The sequence below is a fragment of the Lentinus tigrinus genome (genome assembly GCF_003813185.1).
Source record: "Lentinus tigrinus ALCF2SS1-7 unplaced genomic scaffold L226scaffold_20, whole genome shotgun sequence".
In the NCBI taxonomy this organism is placed as follows: Eukaryota; Fungi; Basidiomycota; class Agaricomycetes; order Polyporales; family Polyporaceae; genus Lentinus; species Lentinus tigrinus.
In genome coordinates this window covers 414,591-432,479 of record NW_027137929.1, presented here as the reverse complement: position 1 = coordinate 432,479, position 17,889 = coordinate 414,591, and the positions used below count along the sequence as shown (strand labels likewise).

Genomic DNA, 17,889 nt, shown 5'->3' with positions numbered 1-17,889 from the left:
GCTGTTGCCAAACCGGGATATTATGACATAATTCATTGATGGGCGCTGCAATATTTGTCCCTGATTTTGTAGGCCAGTATTATCGTATTAGTTGTCAGGCTAATCCAGGTAAGTGCTGGCCACCCGCAACACTAACGCATTTGTTTTATGACTTACAGCCTGGAACTTACAATTCGGTACCTTACATTATGAAATGTCGCCGGCATCCCGTGCAAAAGTTTCTAGTTCTTAACCACTTCATGGCGGAGGTCACTACCTTCTCGTCGTCGGGTGCCGATGCGATCACCCGCACGATCGAACTGGAGGAAGAAGTACAGAGGGTATTATCACCAGAAGAGCTTGAAGAGGCATACGATATCGCACGAACAGTCAACGAGATCGAGAAGGGAGATTACACGAGAGTCGGTATACTTACAGTGTCGAACACATGGGCTGTGACTAACTATTGTCTGCTGCAGATCGCTCTACAGTTCCCCGATGAACTTCTTCCGCATTCAGTGCCGATCTTCAGACTACTCAAGTTGAAGATCGCCGATACGAAAGAGCTCTACATCCTTGCGGACACGTCGTATGGAAGGTCAGTCCTCGGGAATCGCTTCGATGCTTGAACTGACTGCATTGGTATTAGTTGCTGTGTCGACGAAGTTGCAGCCCAACATGTTGAAGCCGACGCGCTCGTCCACTACGGCCATGCCTGCATGAGTCAGTGCGTTTGCCGCCATGTGAAGCACTGCACACAGCTCGCTGACGATGCACACAGGACATCCCGTCTTCCGGTGATATATGTGCTCGGCAAGAAGCCAATAGACCCCTCTCACTGCGCGGAGTGCTTCTTCGATGTCGTGACCGCACAGTCTAACGTCGCGGATAGGCAGACGGTCCTCCTCCGCTACGATGTTGGCTACGCGCACCGCGCCGGTGAGTCGTCACTAGCTCTGTCGTCGCGTTCTGACTGTGATTATTATTTTTAGATTCCATCGTATCGGAGTTGAAGAGCAGGCTACCTTCACCTGCCCGAATATTACACACCCCTATCCCGCTTGTGGCCCACCCGTCCCCTTCAGGACAACATCGCACCCCACACGAACTACACGAAGCCGGACAAGACAACAGCCCAGAGGACTCCTCGGTCGAGGAGGCGTCCCCAGAGAACAGCGTCATCCTCTACATCGGCGGGGAGAGTCTCACCCTTACCAATCTGCTGCTAACTCATGCATCCTACGAAGTACGCCAGATGCCCTCCCTCCACCCTGTCGCATTCGTCTGACGCTCCGTCTTCCACAGGTCTACTCGTACGATCCCAAAACCCGTACAGCACGACTGGAGTCCGGCCGCACCAACAAACTTCTCATGCGCCGCTACGCAGTCGTCCAACGAGCACGCGACGCAGACGTCATCGGCATCCTCGTGGGGACCCTCGGCGTCGGTCAGTCCCTCCCCCTCTTCTCTCTATCTCTATCTCCACCCCCTTCCTACCCACTCCCACCCCACCCCGTTCTGACGCCGCTTCCCAGCCAATTACCTCCCACTCATCTCGCACCTACGCGATATCATCAAGCGCGCGCACAAAAAGTCCTACACGCTCAGCGTGGGCAAGATCAACCCCGCCAAGCTCGGCAACTTCCTCGAGATCGAGTGCTTCGTCCTCGTCGCGTGCCCGGAGAACAGCCTCCTCGACGCGAAGGAGTTCCTCCGCCCGATCGTGACCCCGTACGAGCTCGAGCTCGCACTGCAGCCGACGCAGACGTGGACCGGGCGGTACGTGCTCGACTTCGAGCAGCTGCTCAGGGAGCAGCAGGACGCCATCGACAGTGAGTCCAGCTAGTACGTGCCATGAATAGGCCGATATCTCATACTCTGCTTCCGCCACGAACAGACTCACCGCCAGAGAACCCAGAAGACGAGGACGACGACCAGCCCGTCTTCTCTGTCGTCACCGGCAAGTACCGCCACGCAAAGCGATACGACGGCGCCTCAGCGCACGACGACATTGGGGACTCCTCCGCCGTCGTCCTCCGCAACCAAGAGAACGCGCTCTCGAAAATGGAAGACAGCGCGGCCGCGCAGTTCCTCCAGACGCGCACCTTCCGCGGGCTCGAGACGCGCGTCGGACAGGATGCGCCGAGTCTCCTCGAGCAGGGCCGCAGTGGGATCGCGCGAGGGTACGGAGATGACCATAGGGAGGATAGGAACGAGTAGGCAGGGATCGGTCAGAGCTCGTCCGGGCTGGGTCGCGAGCTTGAATGACTAGCAGATACGTTGTTGAGCGAGGTCGCTGACGAGGAGAACGACGAGGGCTCGAGACGAGTCAGTACCGTCCAGCATCATCGTGGTGGTGGTCAATGGAGAAGTGCTCACTTACGAAGCCCTCGGGACAAATTGGAGTCTGTCGCAGCGACTCCACATAGTACTCAAGTTACAGAAAATACGGAGTACGAGAAGTGACAGGAGAATTAAATCCATGCCGGGCTGCGCTCAGCGACCGCATTCCGATCAAGTTGTGCTATATTCAACGCCTGCGATCCCTACGGGCCATCTCCAATATAATACACTGTTAGCAAAGCCGTGCAGAGAATATTGAAACAAGTTTCCAAGACGAAATGGATTGGCGTCATATGAGCGACTGCGGCACCCGGAATTACATATGTACATCGAAGTCGCTTCGGAAGCCCACGAACCAAGTCTAAGCCCCAGCCTCCTCCGCAATCGCATCAGCCTCCACATCCTGGCCTACTTCCTCGCTTCCGTACGAGTCGAAATCCTCAGATGCGGATGCGTCTTCAGCGGCGACTCGTTCGTCCTCAAGAAGTGAAGTGTCCCAGGCCCCTGGGGCAGGAAGAGACTCGCCCAGCGAACCGATGATCCTACTCAGAGTAGCCAATTGAAAAGCTGAGCCCTGCCAACCCACAGACAGACTGGACAATTGCGGATCAGCCTTATATTTTTGGATTTCTTGCAGGTCGATGAGGAACCGCGATACGAGGATTGATGTAATACTGTGAAATGACATGAAGTTCACAGTTCACATTAGCATTCCGCGACATGACAAGTCCCGGTCCGGCACTGAGCAGGGTGAGATCTTTTAACGGGGAACGTAGTACGTACGGATCCGTGAATGCTGTGATATAGCTGGTGGGTTGCAGGGCGATGACGGCGATCTGGGCAAAAGGTGAGTCGCAGGAAGAGAAGATACTTCAGACAGCCCGAGAGACTTACTGAGAGCATCGAAAACACCAGGTGGAGGGAGTTCAGTATCGCCAGGACGCTGTTCCAAATGTGTACATATGAATACTGAACCAGATTTCGTAGGAATTGAAGTCGATCTGGAGATCTGATCTTACAGGAAGTATAATGTTCCTGATAGTAGCGTATCAAAGTTAGCTCTGGAGTCTGGAGACAATGAAAGATGAAAACCTAGACATTGACCACCGCACCATCTCGAAGAAGGGTTCCCGAATAAGTGCGTTTGCCCTGCTCGCCGGGGACAGTGTGCATCAGTTGAGTAGCACGATATGTTCCATGCCAAGTCACGCCGAGAACGATGATGTCGGCAACAATGATGCAGACCCTGGAGATGATAGTGACTAGGGAGGACGTCAGGACTCAGTATCGGACATGGTATCAGCAGGTCACGAACAGCTGTGGAGTGTGATGATGAGTAAGATACCTATCAAAGAAGCTCTCAGGGTAGTATGTTGTAGTACTCACTCTCTGGCGAGTTGCATGGGTATAAGGTCCTCAGAGAAACATCCGAACGTTGGTTGTACAGCGGGACGCGACCAGCGGTAAAGGGTCTACTTCGAGCATGAGAATCCAAGTGCGCGTGCGAATATATAATTCATCACAACTCACGTAGTTGAGCACTACAGGCACGGAAGACAATAGGAGCACGAGCATCCCCAGTGGCCATTTGAGGTGAGGTAGGCCCAGCGCGCATGTCCGTAAGGCGGAAAACACTGCAGTACATAGCATCGTATGAAGACCAATGCGGCACGGAGCGCATGACTCATCGGACGAACTGGTTACTGACCTGCACAGGAGAAGTACGGCGGCAACTTGATGGCCCAATATGCGTTCAAAATGATGGCGCAGCTGGGTCAAAGGCGGGTTCAGTCGCACATCGAATGGACTTTTGGACTCTGAAATACAACACCTCTGCACAGTTATCCATAAAAACGTTGATAACGGTAGAACATTGCCAATGGAATGACGAACCTTGCCAGATGTGAGGTTCAAATATATGAATACCTGAGCCAGCAGCGATAGGTATCTGTTGCACAGAAAGAGGACGGATGCTCCGGTGAGTCTTCGCTTCCAGAAGAGGTCGATCTCCTGCGGGAGGAGCGCCAGGTATTCCACAAAGATCAAGGCTTTGCAAGTGACAAACATAGGTTGTGAGCGAACGTTAGGCTCATGTAATGTCATACTCACTAGTCGCCGCGCATGCACAATAAATGCTGGTCACGCTGAAGGAGATGGACGACAAATGAGTGATCATAACGGATGAGACGTCGGGAGAACAACATACAAGCTCTGGAAATCGGCCGCAGAGGACATCTTGTGGGGTTTCAAGTTGGTCCAAGTCTGAAGTGACGGAAGCTGATGTAGGTCCTGAATCTTTCTAAACGTGGTTCGATCCCTTCATCAAGACACAACCCGCGTCTGTAGGGAGGCCTGATACCCATGGCGGCGATGAAATGCCCGGACATGAGGGAATGAACACACAAGACGAGGACGCCGCTTGGGCACAGCACTGTGCCCGCAGCTAAGATCCGAATCTCGCTTCTCCGCCACATTCGCGCGCCCGGTGCCCATAGATTCCAGTACTCACATGCCGATCTACTCGCAAGCTCGCGTCTCGATGGATGGAGGCAGGTCAATGTCATCGACACCACAAGGACCGACAAGTACGTACGACGCGTGAAGGGATGTAATCGATACGCGACCGTAACCAAAGTTGAAATCCACGATCTGAATGTGAATGTCAAATCGCGTCCTCCCTCCTGCGCCCTGTGCAGCCTGACTCACCAGCGTCCATACCGTGAGCCGCAGCAGGCACAGATAGAACATCATCAGCCGCGCATCCTCGCTCGTGGGACTACTCCGACAGCAGCTCGGAGAGCACCTCCTACTAGTATTCAACGTCTGTTTAGCTATTCCCTAGTAGAACGCAGCCAAGGCTCTCCACCGGGGTCACTGAGTCCTCACTATACCCTATCGCACCGATGTTCGACCTTAAGGACGTCAGCGATGGACGCAAACCAGTTCCGCCAGGCGAGGGTCAGCACGACCCACCGTACAGGGCTTGCACCGGGTCGACGTTGCAAATGCCACGACCAGAGCACCGCATGTCGTTGCGAGACATCCAGGAAGACAGCTGCTCCCATGCAAGTCGCGCAGTCAGGGCGAATCTACCCTCAGATATGAAGGCGATGTTGAAGTTGAACGACTCGAGCTGAACGCGCTGATGTGCATCAACTCTTCTCGGGGCAGGCGCGACATCCCGCGGAGGGAGTTCGCAAGTGTATCTTGCATGGCATGATAAGCCGTCGCCGTCAGTGGATATATGCGCATTTACGTACCAAGAATGATGGCCGGCTGGCGTATTCCAGGACTTCATCCTACACGCCGGTATGCTCGGTCCTGTATTATCGATTAGAAAATGGCAAGGCCATCATCCTGGAGGGCTTCTTGCGCGGGCAAGTGGAGGGCAGCAGGGAATTCGGGATAATGTTGTCGAAGATGTGGCCCTGCGGCAGGGTGAGGGGACGCGCAGTACAATACAGGAGTACTCACCTTGAGGTCAGAGGGCACGGGTTTCTTCACGTCCACCAATACCCGCGTGTCGTGCGTACCAATCTGGTACGACAGAACCGGCCCATACCTCTCCACAAGCATCACCGTTCGTTCCATATGTTAGGATGGGCAGTTGCGCATCTTCGAGCCCGAGCCCGACGAAGTGGTTCTTGAGCACGGGCTGGATCGCCGCCTTGCCCATGACCTGGCTCCGGAAGTTGGAGAAGCAGCCGTCCGCGACGACGGTGAGGTCCGCAAAGAATGCCTCCCTCTCGATCGCGCCCTCCTCCTTGCGCGTCGCGCGGACGCCGAGGAGAGGGCACTCGATGAACTCCGAGACAGTCGCCTCGACAACCTCGACGCACTTGGCCTCCTTGGCCTTCGCTAGGGCGTAGCAAGGGTCGGGTAAACCCGCGGCGGGTACGGGTACGGGTGGGAGTTGCTCACCAGTGGCCCTCTCCGCACCCGACTCGTCATCCTCGTCCGAGGTCGGGCTCCCGCGGGGCCGAACGCGTGACTCGTGAGTAGTCGGAGAACGCCTAACGAAGTGGGAGTATGATTGCGAGTGCGAGGGAAGCGACGAGCTCCCGGGCAGGCGAAGATGCGGCGAATGTTGAGATATTGGGAGTTGGACCAGTGCTGGAACGCTCCGGGAGCGGGGTCAATTGCAAGCTCGCGGCGACGGTGTGCGCGCACAAGCGGCGCGGGGGCTCTCGGGAATGCTCAGCGAGAAACTGGAGCTCTGGGACGGCGGCGGGGAGGATGAACAAGCCAGAGGGCGGTCTGTACGGAGGCGGGTCCTGCAAATTGAGGTCGGTACCGTGCGGACTTGGACTTGGCGGATTCATGCTTGCGCGGGGGACAATGAAGGGGACTCACTGCAGTTATATGTATGTTTGTTTCCGTTCTGTGTTCGCTGGTCGCTCGCGCACGAAGGGGGGCTGGGTGGGGCTGGGTGGTTTGTTTTTGGTGGTGTGTGTGCCGGGGGGGGGGGCGTGCGCGGAATGCGGAGGGCCTCGAGGCGCGCTCTCCTCTTCCATCTCCCACCACCATCCTACTAGTCTATATCCATTTCCTATTCATCGCCGACGAACCGTTGTTCTTCCTTCACGGAGATATGGCCGCGGCAAATCACAGTCTTCACGGCAAAGACGCGCAGGGGTGGTGGTGTGTTGGATAGCGGCGGTTGGAACTTGGGATGATAGCAGCTAGAGGGACTGGGTATGCACAGGTATGCAGGCTACTCGATGTATGGAATGATGACACCGTTCTTCCGAACTTACCATCCATCACGGATATTCCGAAGTGCTCTGGAGGAGGAGGGTGTTCGGGAAGCCGCTTCGGCTCTCCACGTCGCAGCGAACAGAGGAACAACCTGACGAGCGCAAAAGTACTAGTAACATTGTTACCTCGGACCCAAGTCTTCCACTGTACGCGTATCGTCTGTGCACCCTCTAGACTGCGATGGAGAGCCTGCGACCCTGCGAGTGACTCGAATAAATTATCAATCATACAAAACAGCCAAGATGAGTGTCCGAAATCTGCAACGCTGGATACAAGATGAATGAGTGGAATCAGGCCAGCGGCGACTCTAGCCCGTTGGGATGCCGCATCGTCTAGGATATCTCGAACTCCGAGGATGTCCGCCAAGTGCAGCTCTAAGCCGCAGCCTCCTCCGCGTTCGCACCAGCCTCCACCATATCCTGGTCTTCTTCATCGCCGCCATGACCGGAATCCTCAGATGCGTCTTCAGCGGCGAGTCGTGCGTCCTCGAGCGAAGTGTCGCCCGGGGGAGGAAGCGACTCGCCCAACGAACCGATCGCCCTGCTAGTAGCGAATTGAAGGGATCCCTGGCTACTGGACAGACTGGAGAGTTGCGGATCAGCCCGGTATCGATGGACTTCTTGCAGGTCGATGAGGAACCGCGATACGAGGATTGAGGTGATACTGTGGAAGTATGAGCATGCCGGAATGGCATTAGTAAGAGTTTCTGGACACAGGGTGGAAAGGCAGAAGTTAACGTACGGATCTGAGAAGATCGTTACAAAACTGGCGGGTTGAAGGGCATCACTGGTGATCTGAGGCAAAGATACAGGAAATAGCACTCAAGTTATCCAAAGAGACTTCAGTTACGAACACTTACCGAGAGCATAGTGAATAGCAGGTGGAGAACATTCAGCAGCGCAAGGATACTGTGCAAAAATCAATACAGAACCGGATTCTGAAGGAGGTGAGCTAGAGTCTCACAGGAAGTATGTTGTTCCTGGTAGTAGTGCATCACGCTTACCGGTCAGCTTTGGAGACATGCTAGTACAGACTGCGAACGGCCTACCATCTCGAAGAAGTGTTCCTGAATATGTATGCTTGCTCTGCTCTCCGGCGGCAACCCGCACTAATTGAGTGGTGCGGTATGTTCCATGCCAAGTTACACCGAGGACGATGAGGTCTGCAACGATCAAGCAGGTCCTAGAGATGATAGTGACTGGGGAGTATGTATGTCAGGACATATCAGATATGATGTCAGCAGGTTACGAACAACTGCGGAGTATGGTAAGTATGGCATCAAAGAAGCCCTCAAGGGATCTTTTACTCACTCTCTGGTGACTTGCAAGGGTGTATCAACCTTACCGAAGCATCCAATTGTCGGTAACATAGTGGAGCTCAACCAGTGATAACGGGCCTACTTGAGCATGAGAATTGAAGTGCGTATGTGAATCAATCCAACGCGACTCACGAGGTTGATCCCTATAGGCATGGAAGACAATAGGAGCACGAGCATCCCGATGGGCCATCTGAGGTGAGGCAGACACAGCGCTGATGCGCGTAAGGCAGAAAATGCTGCGGCGGTATCGTATTGTGAGGACCGATAGAACAGCACATGAATCATGGGACGAACTGACCTGCCCATGGAAAGTAAGGCAGCAGGAGAATCGTCTCATAGGCGAAAATGAAGAATGAACAGCTGTATCAAACGCGAATTCAGTTGCACAATCCGATGGACTCTTGATGAAATGCAACACCTCTGCACAGTCATCCATGAAATCGTTGAGCACAATAAAGTATTGATGCAATGACGAACCTTCTCAGATGTGGGGCTTGGAAAAATCAATATCTGGTTCAGCAGCGACAAGTACCTGTTGCTCAGAAAGAGGACGGACGCCCCGGTGAGTCTTCCCTTCCAAAAGAGGTTGATTTCCTGTGGAAGGTGCACGAAGTATTCGAGAAATAACAAGGCTGCGCAAGGAATGCATACTTGTGAGTGGTTCTCGTGCTCATATATAATGTCAAAACTCACTAGCCGCCGCGTATCCACAATAATTGTTGACCAAGCTGGAAGATGCGTGCCAAATGAGTGCTGATCACGGAGTAGACATCGGGAGAACAACATACATGCTCTGGAACTCGGCCGCAGAGGACATCTTGTGGGGCCCAGTTGGAGTCTGAAGAGGCAGAAGCTCATGCAGCTTGCATTTATATCTCCGTGCCTGTATCTGGAACCACACGAGGAGCGCGCAAGGAACAGAGCCAGGGTCTTATTTCCGAACGTGGTTCGATCCATTCGTCAAGATACCACCTGCGTCAGTTGAGAGGCCCCGTACGTAGAGCGGCGAAGATACGCCCCGGATAGAAGGAGATGAAAGACAAGACGACACGATGATGGTGGTACTGAAGCCCAAGATTGTACAGCATGTGGTGGAGACGGCATGACACCGCTCGTAAGATCCTGATCTCGCTTCTCCACCGAATGTGGCCCGGTGCCCCCAGTCTGGAAGTTGGGACACGCCCTCCCATGCCACGCTCTAACAAAGGCGCGCAAACCAATCTCCTCGTAAGCTCACGCCTCGTATTCAAGCCGCCGCCGGGCTTGCTCCGAAACGGTTCACGGGCGGAAACGAGTACGTACCGCGTTGAAGGGACATGATGTTCTACACGTTGCAACCAAAGTTGAACCTGTAATCACATCTCCATCTCGATCTATCGTGCTCGAATCCATCGTTTCCTCATCTCATGCACCCGCGCAGCCTCGGTGCTCAACAGCGTCGGGAGCAGACACGAACAGAACATCGTCGCCCGGGGGCTGCGCTCCGTCAGCAGCTCGAAGAGCACCTTATGTTCAACGTTCGGATGAGCACTTGGTCACACATCGTATTTCGACCGTCGTGAGGTAACCATCCCAGTTGGAACACCACCAAGGCTCTTACCGGGGTCGCCGAGACCGGACCTCGCCCACTCGATCTTACCGACACTGTTCTTCAGATGGACGAGCAAGCCTAGACCGCAAGGACGTTGACGACAGAAACAAAGCATTCTGCCACACGGCCCCATAGCGCTTGCGCCCCAGGGTCGACGTTACCACGACCACAACATCGCACATCGTTGCGAGGGATCCAGGAAGGAAGCTCCTGCCATGCGGTTCGCGCGTTTGAGACGGCATGTCCGAGGACCCTTGGGCAGGAACGAAGGCGATGCTGAACGATTCGAGCTGAACGACAGTGTGCGCCATCGGCTCTTCTCCCGGCATTCGCACAAGCGGAAGCGAGAGCTTACGCAGGAGCGACAACCAGCGGACAGAGTTCGCAGATACATCCTATGTAGCGTGAGGAGTCGTCGCCGTGGGTGAATATATGCGCATTTACGTACCAATCTTCATGATGGCCAGATGGCCTCCTCTAGGACTTTATCCTGCACGGCCGTATGCTCGGTTCTGTATGAACGCTTGGAGGAGGGCAAGGAATTCGCTCGACGCTCACCAGCACTCGAACGCACGCCGCCCATTACGTCCACCACTTGAGTAGTCTTCGCTATGCGCTATGAAATGAATCGTGAGGACGTATCCATGCATTAGCATCCGAAATGACGTGGGTATATATTACAAGACTATACGCTACATTCTACCAGAACAGCCCCATCTACGACCCCGCCCCAATGTGCGTCGGACATCGGGACAGACAGCAGACAGGGCCTCAAAGTCACCAAGGACCTCACGGACGGAGCTCCGTCCACAGCAGCGGCATGAACACCACACGCGCCATCCAGAACTGCGGTCGTCAGCACGTCAGCACAGCATCAACACGGGCGAAGAAGGACAAGGACTTACCACTTGGAGGCTCTTGAACGCGAGGCACGGGTACTCGTCTGGCCGCGGACGCCTGAGGACGGGCTTGCCGTCGACGACGCCGACCTGCCGCGGGTGCGTGAAGAGCACCCAAATCGAGTAGAACGCGATGGTGAAGAAGTGGCGGAAGAGCGTGAACGGTGCTTGCTCGATACTGTCGACCACGTCAGGATGGCGCTCGGAGATGAAGAGGAAGAGGACGGGGAGTGACGTACGCAGCGAGCAGCGTTACAGGCTCGCGGACGCAGTTGCCGCTGAGCTCAAAGTATTTGAAGCATCCTGTTCGGAGGACTTCGAGGAGGGGGTCTAGCAGCAACAGCGACATGAGACACGCGGGAATGACGCCGGAAATTGGAAACGCACCGTGTGCCCCGAACAGGTCGTACAGCGCGACACTGAGGATGTTCACCGTTGACGAAAGCGGCTTGCGCGCCCAGTGCCATCGGTAAAGGACAGGCTTGATCTCGCTCCAGTCGGCAAGATTCTTCACGTCGAGCAGCATGTCACGGAGAAGGACGACGTGGTTGAACGCGACGGTCATATCGCCACCAGTGAGCGGATGCCGGATGTTCCACGAGTCGCCGAGGAGCAGGACGCCCTCCTTCGTCTGCTTGCCCTGCTCGGACGACGGAAGGAGAGAGTTGGGCATCCGCCGTAGGCGGTCATTCTCGAGGGCTTTTTGCGCAGGCACGTCAAGGGCAGTGGGGAGTTAGGGGATAATGTTATTGAGAATGTGACCCTGCAGCAGGGGTAAGGAAGCATGTCCGACGAGAGAGGGAACGTGCAGCACGACAAAGCGAGGATGCTCACCTTGAGTTCAGAGGGAACGGGGTTCTTCACGTCCACCAATACCCGCGTGTCGTGCGTACCAAGCTGGTACGACAGCAGAGCGACGAAGTGGTTCTTGAGCATGGGCTGGATCGCCGCCTTGCCCATGACCTGGCTCCGGAAGTTGGAAAAGCAGCCGTCCGCGACGACGATGAGGTCCGCAAAGAACGCCTCCCTCTCGACCGCGCCTCCTCCTTGCGCGTCGCGCAGACGCCGAGGATACGGCCAGACAGCGGGCACTCGATGAGCTCCCAGACGGTCGCCTCGACGACCTCGACGCACTTGGCCTCCTTAGCCTTCGCGCGCAGCGCCTAAATGAAAACGCGCAGTAATTGTCGGGATAAGGGATGTGCACGGAGTTACCACCGAACATGACACAGTAGCCGTACGTCGGCACAGCGGCAATGCCCCCGACCGACGACGACGCACGTCTCGAGGCTGGGGTTCATGATACCATCTGGCTGAAGGAGCTCAATGTGATCAGACGGGGAGCGGTTGAGAGGAGCGGTGGGTGGGTTTCGGGGCTAAAGACGGTGAAGCCTGACGGGGCGGGGAGAGGATATACGCTGTGTTGCGTGAACAACCTCGCGAGGTGCCGTTGGCTTGGTGGGAGGAACTCGGACGGAAGAAAGTGCAAAACAACAACTCACCGAGTCCCTCCTTCAGCCCTTGTCTCCCCCGCACACACTTCTCCAGGCGCAGTCATGATCGGCCTCACGAAATGGTCTTGCCCGTCCCCAGGAGCCTATTCCTCAGCGTGTCCGCGAGACTGACGGCGCACGCCCTGCGAGCGGAACACCACGCCCTCGTTCGTCTCCGCCCGACTGCTCGTCCTCGTCCGGACGTGTGCATACGCCGAGAACGCCTGGCGAGAGTGCGAGGCAAGTGACCAGCTCCGGGGCAAGAGGAATGAGGGAGTACGGGGGCGGGCTGCGCTCATGATGATGGGTGGACCGTGGACGGTCGCGCGTGCGGGTCCGTCGGGCGCCACCGAAGGCAAAGGCGTGCAACCGGGGCCGGTGCGAGTCCGACTGCGATGAGGAATTGCAGAGCGGCGGCGAAGTCGAGGATAGAACTGACGGCACGGTGGAGGTTGACGTTGAGGCCTTGATGTCGCGAACTTGCTGTGGACGGCTTTGGGCGATTCCTCGGACGTTGCTGACGGCGGGCTCGATCTCCTGCTCCGACAATGAGGCAGAGACGATGAGGGAACGAAGAGACGAGGCTGGCCGTGGAGGTGAGATCGAGTCGAAGGAGGGCATACGTAGCACGACCACAACCACGACAGGGATCGCGCGAGGATATGAAGACGGCCATAGGGAGGGTAGGAACGAGTAGGCAGGGATCAGTCAGAGCTCGTCCGGGATGAATCAGATGGTACCGGTGAATCCAAATGTCTTGAGCTTGGATGACTAGCAAATACGTTGTTGAGCGAGGTCGCTGAGGAGGAGAACAACGAGGGCTCGAGACCGTCCATCATCATCGTAGTGGCGGTGAATGGATGAGTGCTAGTTCTCAGGACAGATTGGAGTCTGTCGCAGCGACTCCTCCACCAAGGTACATTTATTACAGAAAACACGAGTCGGACAAGAGAATGAAATTCATGCCGTGCTGCGCGACAGCGACCGCACTCCGCCTTTGTGCTATATGTAGTAGCCTGCGATCCCACCAGGCCGTCTCCAATAAATCTCACAACCATTCAAATCTGCACAGAGCATACATTATGCATATCGAAACGAGCGGCCACGGGCGTCAGGTGAGCGACTCGGGGTCAGGACGACATGATACGGAAGTCCAAATCCACAACGGCGAACGCTATTTGTCGAGCAGCCCAGCAACTAAACGCCAACTTCCTCCCCAACCGCATCCGCCCCAAAGTCCTGTCCCACTTCGTCGCCGCGGCCGTCAGCCTCGGATGCGTCTTCGGCGGCGGCGAGCCGTTTGTCCTCAAGCGAGGTGTCGCCCGGGGGAGGGAGCGACTCGCCCAACGAACCGATCACCCTAGTAGCGAAGCGGAGGGAGCCCTGGCCAACGGACATACTCGACAGCTGGGGATCAACACGATATTGATGGACCTCTTGCAGGTCGAGGAGGAATCGCGATACGAGGATTGACGCGATACTGCAGAATGACACATAGACTGGTGTTAGCATGCGGCGGCATGATACATATGCGCCCGGCTCGGCAGGGGGATTCAGAGAATGTGGAGCGTACGGTTCTGTGAAGATTGTGACCATGCTGAGGGAGGATAGGTCAAGAACATCGATCTGGGGGAAAGATGAATTGCAATGATGTTCGCGAGAGAAGGAACTTGAGGCGCAAAGACTTACGGAAAGCATCGAGAGCAGCAGGTGTAGAACGTTCAGTACTGTGAGGGCACTGGGGAAAAGGTGAATATATGCACAGAGCCTGAAGCTATAGGAGATCTTACAGGAAATACGTTGTTCCTGATAGTAGTGTACTAGAGTTAGTAGCTCTGAAGACAACTTGAAGGTGGACGACATACCAGACATACCATCTCGAAGAAGTGTTCCTGAATAAGTATGCTTCAACTCGTTGCCCAATTGAACAGTGCGGTATGTTCCATGCCAAGTTACACCAAGGACGACGAGGTCTGCAACGATGAAGGAGGTCCTAGAGATGATAGTGACTAGAGAGTAGTAAGCCTGTCAGGTATGAATCACGAGAATTATATGGGTAGGTTACGAACGGCTGCAGAGTCTCTGTTCAGTATGGCCGCGAAGTGTTTTCAAGGGATGCTGTGCGATGCACTCACTCTCTATCGAGCTGCAAGGGTTGAATAACCTCATCAATACATTGAGGTCTTGGCAACATAGTCACGGTGGAGCTCAACCAGTGATAACTGGTCTATCTGAGGGATGAGAATTCAAGTTCACATGTGAACGAATCCAGCGCAACTCACGAAGTTGATCCCTATAGGCACAGAAGACAAGAAAAGGACCAGCATCCCCAACCACCATCTGAGGCGGGGTGGTGCCAGCACGTATGTTCGTGAGGCGGAAAATACTGCAGCGACATTGCATGAGGACCAATGCATGTAGCGCATGAGTCATGGGACGAACTGACCTGCCCAGCAAAAGAACGGCAACAGGTTGATCGCCCAGTAGGCCTTCACAGTGATGGCACAGCTGCGTCATACATGGTTTCAGTTGCGCATTGAATGGACTCGATAACGTAATGCCACACCTCTGCGGTCATCGGTGAGACTGAGTGCACGCACAGTGTGACATTAAGGGGAATACGAACCTTGTCAGAAGTGGGATTTTGATGTGCGAGTATCTGAGACAGCAGCGACAGGTATCTGTTGGTCAGAAAGAGAACTGACGCCCCAGTGAGTCTTCCCTTCCAAAAGAGGTCGATTTCCTTGGGGAGGTGCGTGAAGTATTCAAGGCACATCAAGGCTGGACAAGAGACAGAGACTCGTGAGTGATTGTCAAGCGCATTTTTGATTACAGACTCACTACTAGCCGCGAAGGTACAATAATTGCCTGTTATGCTCCAAGATAGGTGACGAATGAGTGCGATAAGCACAGAATGAACGTCGGGAGAACAACATACACGCTCTGAAAAGAGACCGCAGAGGACATCTTGTAGGGTCCGTTTCAAGCCTGCGGAGGGGCAAGCTAGTGAAGCTCGCATTTGTATCTTCGAGCCTGCTGCGGCCACACGAGCACGGTGCAAAGGCCAGGACATGTGTCTCCGAACGGGATTCAATCCGTTCATCAAGGTACGACCTGTGTCGATTGAAGGGCCCGTACGTAGAGCGGCGATGATACGGCCGGATAGAAGAAGGCGAAGAGACAGGAACTTTGACCGGCGTTCCAGGACACGCCCCTCAAATGCTACCACGCTGCAACAAAGTCCATGCTCTCGACCCGGTATACAAGTTTCAGATAGCAATCACAAGGACCAACGAGCGTGTACTCGGGACAGCACGTTGGTCTACGTCGAACACGAATACTTTTAGGAACAATCCAGCAGTAGTATCGCGAGTCTTCCGTAACTGGACGTAGCAGTAGGGCAGTGCAGTACGTACACTGTGATCACATCTCCATCTCTCGAACCGTTGTCCTCGAATCCAACCTGTCCTCACCTCATGAACGGCGCCCCGAACAGAACATCATCACCCGCGCCTTCTCGCCCAGTGCAGGGCTGCGCTCCGTCAGCAGCTCGAAGAGCACCAACGTCTGGATGGGGCACTTGAGCGCAGATCATATCTCCACCGTCGTGAGGTGTCGACCGTCCCCAGTAGAACACCGCTGATGCTCTCACCGGGGTCGGCGAGACCGGACCTCATCGCATTCGCACTGACACTGCAGGATGAGCGGCCCTTCGACCCCCAAGAGCACTAGGAACGAACGCCAACCGTCCCGCTACGCTTCGACGTTGTCGCACATCGTTGCGAGACATCTAGGCAGACAGGGGAGCCATGCAAGTCGCATGTCGAATTGAACGTGTAGGTAGGGACCGAGCTCGACCGGCTCAACTCACTAGGAGATGCACACCACATATAAACCAAGGTCCCCGGTTGTGAGCTTCATAATCGTCGGCGGACGAGCGCACCCATCGTCCATGGCTATCAAAAGACTGCGCTTTGCGCCTTGGTCTAGGCGTACCAGTACCACGCACCAAGTTGTCGGCAGGCACGACGTTGGCAAGCACTGGCGTATCGCCAAGTATCCTTCCTGTGGACGGCTTTGGGCGATTTCCTCGGACGTTGCTGACGGCGGGCTCGATCTCCTGCTCCAACAATGAGGCAGACATAATGAGAAAAAAGGAGAGGCGAGGCTGGTTGTGCAGGCGAGACCGAGTCGGAGCAGGGCAACCGTAGTGGTGGAATAACGAGCACTGGCCGTGGGCGACGCGTACAAGACACGTGACGTAATCAGTGCGCGCCTAGGCGTGCCAACTATGTACAGCTGACAGTGAGACGTACCGTAGCACGACTATGACCACAAACACGACCATGACGAGCCAGTATCTCGTCGACATCTTTTGCATCTACAAGTCGGCCGCACCGTCGTGGTAATAGCATAGCACCAGCACGCCCTCTCTCTTCCTCTCGAGGCAGAAGCACCCGTGACGGTCACTCAGCCCCTTCTAATTCTTCTCCAGCGGCTGCTGCTGCTCAATCCTGGGTCTCCGCCAGTGACACCTTCATTCCGAGTCATATGGCACGCACTGACAACACTCACACAGCCCTCGTTTTGCTTCGCAGACGAATTGAAAGAAGGAGCGTCCTCAACACTCTTACCCTTGTCCGTGTCTCGGCCGACTTCCTCTGAGGTAAGTCTGTTCCTCCCACTAGGCCGAAGTGTGCTGCATGAGAATGATATCTGCGGGGTTACGTGTCAAGCTTCAACTCACGGCCAAGTGGAGAATCGTCAGTTTCAGGCTCACTGTATGTTCGCGCATACTCCAGGCTCAGGCTGACTCACGAATACATATGTAGCTCACGAATTATCTCCAGTGGTCGAAACAACTTGCTGCGCATTACGGCGTTACACGCCCCGGTCCCGACTCTCACTCTCACTGCTGGACGGAGCTGCGCGGCGTATGTGGACTCGGACCGAACACCAAGTGTGCAGCAGTGTGTGTAAGTCTGCACCGAATTGGGTCGAACAAGGCTTAGCCGACTGGATCCCCGATTAGAAGCTCGATCGTCCGGTGATCATGCATCTTGGTCAGTGCCAGGGCAGGACTCAGGGGCAGCGACTCTGGAATCTGGACCTTGGCTGCAATGGAGAGTCTCATGACATCCGGATCCGAACAGCTTTGAGGGTGGGTATGTCTTCTTTACTCAACCTACTCCGCGTTGCATTCGCTGTGACTTGGCTTAGTCGTACTAAAGAGTCTCTCATCTCACTAGCAAGCGGCCTCAACGACTGAAGGACGGTGGGTTCAGCTTGTTCGCCCGATGCGATGTTCCTCCCGGCGGCGGCAGGTGGGGTCACCGATCAGTCCGCTATCTAACTCTTCTCCTCGTAGGATGGTACAGTACGCCGGGCTTCGCTTCTGGGCCTATGACGAGCGCACAGGGTATACCGAACAGTCTAAACCGTTAACCCCCTCGACGCTATATACTCCCCGCAATCGCTCGATCAACACCCCGCATCCCGCACCGACCC

The 17,889-nt window shown here is 55.3% G+C and overlaps 7 protein-coding genes across 7 annotated transcripts; 1 reads left to right on the top strand and 6 right to left on the bottom strand.

Annotated features, from left to right (window-relative positions):
• Positions 1-223: 223 nt before the first annotated feature.
• L226DRAFT_561625 (diphthamide biosynthesis protein) lies at positions 224-2,569 on the top strand. The gene is made up of 8 exons (XM_067683448.1): positions 224-401; positions 459-577; positions 629-706; positions 761-918; positions 972-1,225; positions 1,285-1,426; positions 1,515-1,811; positions 1,877-2,569. The coding sequence occupies exons 1-8, from the start codon at positions 240-242 to the stop codon at positions 2,197-2,199; spliced, it is 1,533 nt and encodes a 510-aa protein (XP_067533595.1). The 5' UTR covers positions 224-239; the 3' UTR covers positions 2,200-2,569.
• A 14-nt stretch (positions 2,570-2,583) lies between these two features.
• Positions 2,584-3,751, bottom strand: L226DRAFT_143532 (uncharacterized protein). The gene is made up of 6 exons (XM_067672371.1): positions 3,709-3,751; positions 3,435-3,584; positions 3,342-3,357; positions 3,217-3,265; positions 3,106-3,158; positions 2,584-2,996 (listed from the first exon to the last, which is right to left on the bottom strand). Exons 2-6 carry the CDS (start codon positions 3,493-3,495, stop codon positions 2,684-2,686), a joined length of 492 nt encoding a protein of 163 aa, XP_067533594.1. The 5' UTR covers positions 3,496-3,584; positions 3,709-3,751; the 3' UTR covers positions 2,584-2,683.
• On the bottom strand, positions 3,526-4,919 carry L226DRAFT_143634 (uncharacterized protein). The gene is made up of 8 exons (XM_067672372.1): positions 4,916-4,919; positions 4,529-4,857; positions 4,432-4,466; positions 4,216-4,370; positions 4,031-4,092; positions 3,853-3,956; positions 3,709-3,794; positions 3,526-3,584 (listed from the first exon to the last, which is right to left on the bottom strand). The coding sequence occupies exons 2-7, from the start codon at positions 4,555-4,557 to the stop codon at positions 3,739-3,741; spliced, it is 441 nt and encodes a 146-aa protein (XP_067533593.1). The 5' UTR covers positions 4,558-4,857; positions 4,916-4,919; the 3' UTR covers positions 3,526-3,584; positions 3,709-3,738.
• Positions 4,920-7,266: 2,347 nt separating this feature from the next.
• Positions 7,267-8,572, bottom strand: L226DRAFT_536853 (uncharacterized protein). The gene is given in 8 exon segments (XM_067681206.1): positions 7,267-7,743; positions 7,822-7,874; positions 7,940-7,988; positions 8,044-8,059; positions 8,129-8,278; positions 8,373-8,374; positions 8,391-8,476; positions 8,531-8,572. The coding sequence occupies 8 exon segments, from the start codon at positions 8,549-8,551 to the stop codon at positions 7,455-7,457; spliced, it is 666 nt and encodes a 221-aa protein (XP_067533592.1). The 5' UTR covers positions 8,552-8,572; the 3' UTR covers positions 7,267-7,454.
• A 2,206-nt stretch (positions 8,573-10,778) lies between these two features.
• L226DRAFT_572790 (uncharacterized protein) lies at positions 10,779-11,561 on the bottom strand (the record flags this gene model as incomplete). The annotated part of the gene is made up of 4 exons (XM_067684729.1): positions 10,779-10,835; positions 10,895-11,066; positions 11,128-11,218; positions 11,276-11,561. The coding sequence occupies 4 exons, from the start codon at positions 11,559-11,561 to the stop codon at positions 10,779-10,781; spliced, it is 606 nt and encodes a 201-aa protein (XP_067533591.1).
• A 60-nt stretch (positions 11,562-11,621) lies between these two features.
• Positions 11,622-13,002, bottom strand: L226DRAFT_572789 (uncharacterized protein; the record flags this gene model as incomplete). The annotated part of the gene is made up of 3 exons (XM_067684728.1): positions 11,622-11,651; positions 11,723-11,934; positions 12,522-13,002. 3 exons carry the CDS (start codon positions 13,000-13,002, stop codon positions 11,622-11,624), a joined length of 723 nt encoding a protein of 240 aa, XP_067533590.1.
• A 443-nt stretch (positions 13,003-13,445) lies between these two features.
• Positions 13,446-15,554, bottom strand: L226DRAFT_536849 (uncharacterized protein). The gene is made up of 12 exons (XM_067681205.1): positions 15,320-15,554; positions 15,223-15,257; positions 15,008-15,162; positions 14,828-14,891; positions 14,664-14,767; positions 14,517-14,608; positions 14,495-14,496; positions 14,247-14,390; positions 14,172-14,187; positions 14,071-14,119; positions 13,955-14,007; positions 13,446-13,861 (listed from the first exon to the last, which is right to left on the bottom strand). Exons 1-12 carry the CDS (start codon positions 15,346-15,348, stop codon positions 13,579-13,581), a joined length of 1,026 nt encoding a protein of 341 aa, XP_067533589.1. The 5' UTR covers positions 15,349-15,554; the 3' UTR covers positions 13,446-13,578.
• Between the last annotated feature and the right edge of the window lie 2,335 nt (positions 15,555-17,889).